General features: G+C 37.6%; 1 protein-coding gene across 1 annotated transcript; it reads left to right on the top strand.

The window, feature by feature from the left end:
• The first annotated feature begins 1135 nt into the window (after positions 1 to 1135).
• Positions 1136 to 2141, top strand: LOC113278028 (THO complex subunit MFT1-like). Its single transcript, XM_026526974.1, has 2 exons — positions 1136 to 1208; positions 1552 to 2141. The coding sequence occupies exons 1-2, from the start codon at positions 1142 to 1144 to the stop codon at positions 1839 to 1841; spliced, it is 357 nt and encodes a 118-aa protein (XP_026382759.1). The 5' UTR covers positions 1136 to 1141; the 3' UTR covers positions 1842 to 2141.
• Positions 2142 to 2434: the final 293 nt, after the last annotated feature.

Here is a 2434-nt window from a genome sequence, read left to right as displayed (position 1 = left end):
ATAATAACCCCAACAATGAATGAACTTACAAGATCAATACCAGCATCTTTAAGATGATTAACAATAAGCAAAAGATCACTGACCTGGGCAATGATAGACTTATTGTCAACCATTTTCCAATCCATAAAGTTGCAAATCAGGAACTTCTTGTTACTGGCCTCAGAAATCTTGTATTTATTCTCCAGTGCAGTCCATAGTTCCTTCGCAGTTCCATAAGTACGATGAGCATTGTAAACGTTCAACCCCAAAGCATTCAGAATATGACCTCGGCACATGAAATCATCTTCGTCACGCTTCTTTCACCTTTTCTTTAATTCCTCATCGTCATTGTCAGTAGCAGCAGGAATGGCCTCTAACCCATCTTCCAGAATGTACCAAAGTTTCAGAAACATAAGATTGAATTTGAGAGTTTCCTGCCAGCGAGTAAAACCCTCTCCTTAAAATCGTTCTAACCTATTAAAAGTCTGATTCATGACTTGCAATGATTGCGCAACAGCCATTGAAGATTCACCCTCCATGTCAATAGTAATTGTCGAAAACTGTTGGAAAATTGACAGCAAAACAGGGTAAAGAAAAGAATGTTTTAATAGGGTTCAAGGCTCTAATGAAAGATTCTTTTCGACAATTATTTGACCCTTTCTGAATTGTTGACGAGTACAAACATGTCAACGAATATCGCCGTCAGGATACTTGAAGCCCCACAACAGTGTTAGATTCAAAGCTTGTACGACCTTGATCCAACCAAGAACACACTGGTTTTGTTTCTGATGATGCTTGTAAGAAAGAAAACAGATAGAGTTGAGATATGTTTTTGAATGAAAACAAGTCTTCTATTTAAAGAGGAAATCACACCCTTTGGAGATGACTCTTCATCTCTATAGGCATCTTTTCAGAGTGAACATGCACGTCTCTTTCTTCAATATGTCCATTGGTGAAACGAGATTTCTGTTCCGTTTTCTAACTGACAATAGACGAACAGAAAATTTCCAACTAGACGCTGTCTCGCACTCTACAGGGGGCCCCTAGACCCCCAGCGACCTGACCGGGCAGGTCGAATCCCGGGAACAACCTAAATGCCTACAATTCAAGGGTTTGTTGAAAATATTCGATGCTTATTTCTTCCTACCTACTTCAGTTCATCATGGAGGAATCATTAGAGAAGTTAACAATGGCGGAACCAGCATCACCATATACGGGACCAAAATCACGTATATATCTTTTAATCATAATATTTTTATTACTTTCTTCCAAGGTTAAATCAATAAATTTAAAATAAAACAAAAAAAAACGAGATTGAGCTTTTTAATTAAGGGGTTCTACCTAGGGTTTCTATGCTCAATCTATTTTAATTAGCGGTGCTGGTTTTCTTGTTGCAGATTGAATTAATTTTTATGTTTTGGATTTTCTTGTTATTGTTGAATGCATCGATCTTCTGGGGAAATTGAGATTAATTACTGATATTAAATTTTTTTTTTCGAACGATTTCATGTTAACTAATATCATTGGAATATACTTTACAACGCAAGTACTTATTTGTTCCTAATCGTCAAGTTCGTACAGTACGTGACGGTATACATCTTGGAAGACTGGCGAAGGAAAGGAAAATCAGGGCATTAGAACAGATGGTGGATTCCATTAGGCAGAAGTATTTCAAGCCAGGGGATGTCATGAATGTGGTGTTTAAGCGTGAGGATGAGGATGAGGATAAGGAAATTAATGAGGATGAGGATGCGGAAAGCGATGAGGATGAGGAGGAAAACGATGAGAAGAAGAAGAAAATGATGATGATTAAGAAAAAGAAAATGAAGAAGATCAACGATTCAGATGAGGATGAGGATTAAGCAAGGGGATGTCGTGAATTTGGTGATTAAGCGTCAGAAAAAGGAGGAAAGCGAGGTGGATGAGGCAGAAAACGATGAGGAGGTGGAATTGAAGAAGCACACAAGTGAGGAGGAAAGCAATGCGGATGCGGAAATAAAAAGGAAGAAGAAGATCAACGATTCAGATTCACATTGATAGGAAATAACGTTAGACAATTACAATTGCTTATTCTGCGCTCAGGAATGTAAAGTCCCAAGATGCAGCATCAGTAGTAGTATATTTGATTGATGTAACTCTCAATTATGATTAACATTCTTTTATTTGCCATCTTAAAATCATACGCAAACTGTATCCTTTTTTAATGTGGTTATCTCAGGAAAAAAAAAATATATATATATATATATATATAATATCACAGTAATTTTGGTGGAGATCTACTTTCTTCAGCTGGTCTCCCCAACTCCCAGCAGGGCCTCTCAAAAAAAAAGAATACAGGGATTGAGCTGGTTTCCAGGAAGCTGCATTTATTTTAAGTTATAACGACGATGAACATCTCACAATCACAACCCCCGCAAATTGGTTGTGGTGGTGAGGGTATAACTACCAATACTAC

The sequence above is a fragment of the Papaver somniferum genome, chromosome 5 (assembly GCF_003573695.1).
Source record: "Papaver somniferum cultivar HN1 chromosome 5, ASM357369v1, whole genome shotgun sequence".
NCBI lineage: Eukaryota > Viridiplantae > Streptophyta > Magnoliopsida > Ranunculales > Papaveraceae > Papaver > Papaver somniferum.
The sequence above is the reverse complement of the archived record's forward strand: the minus strand, read 5'-3'. Positions and strand labels throughout refer to the sequence as shown.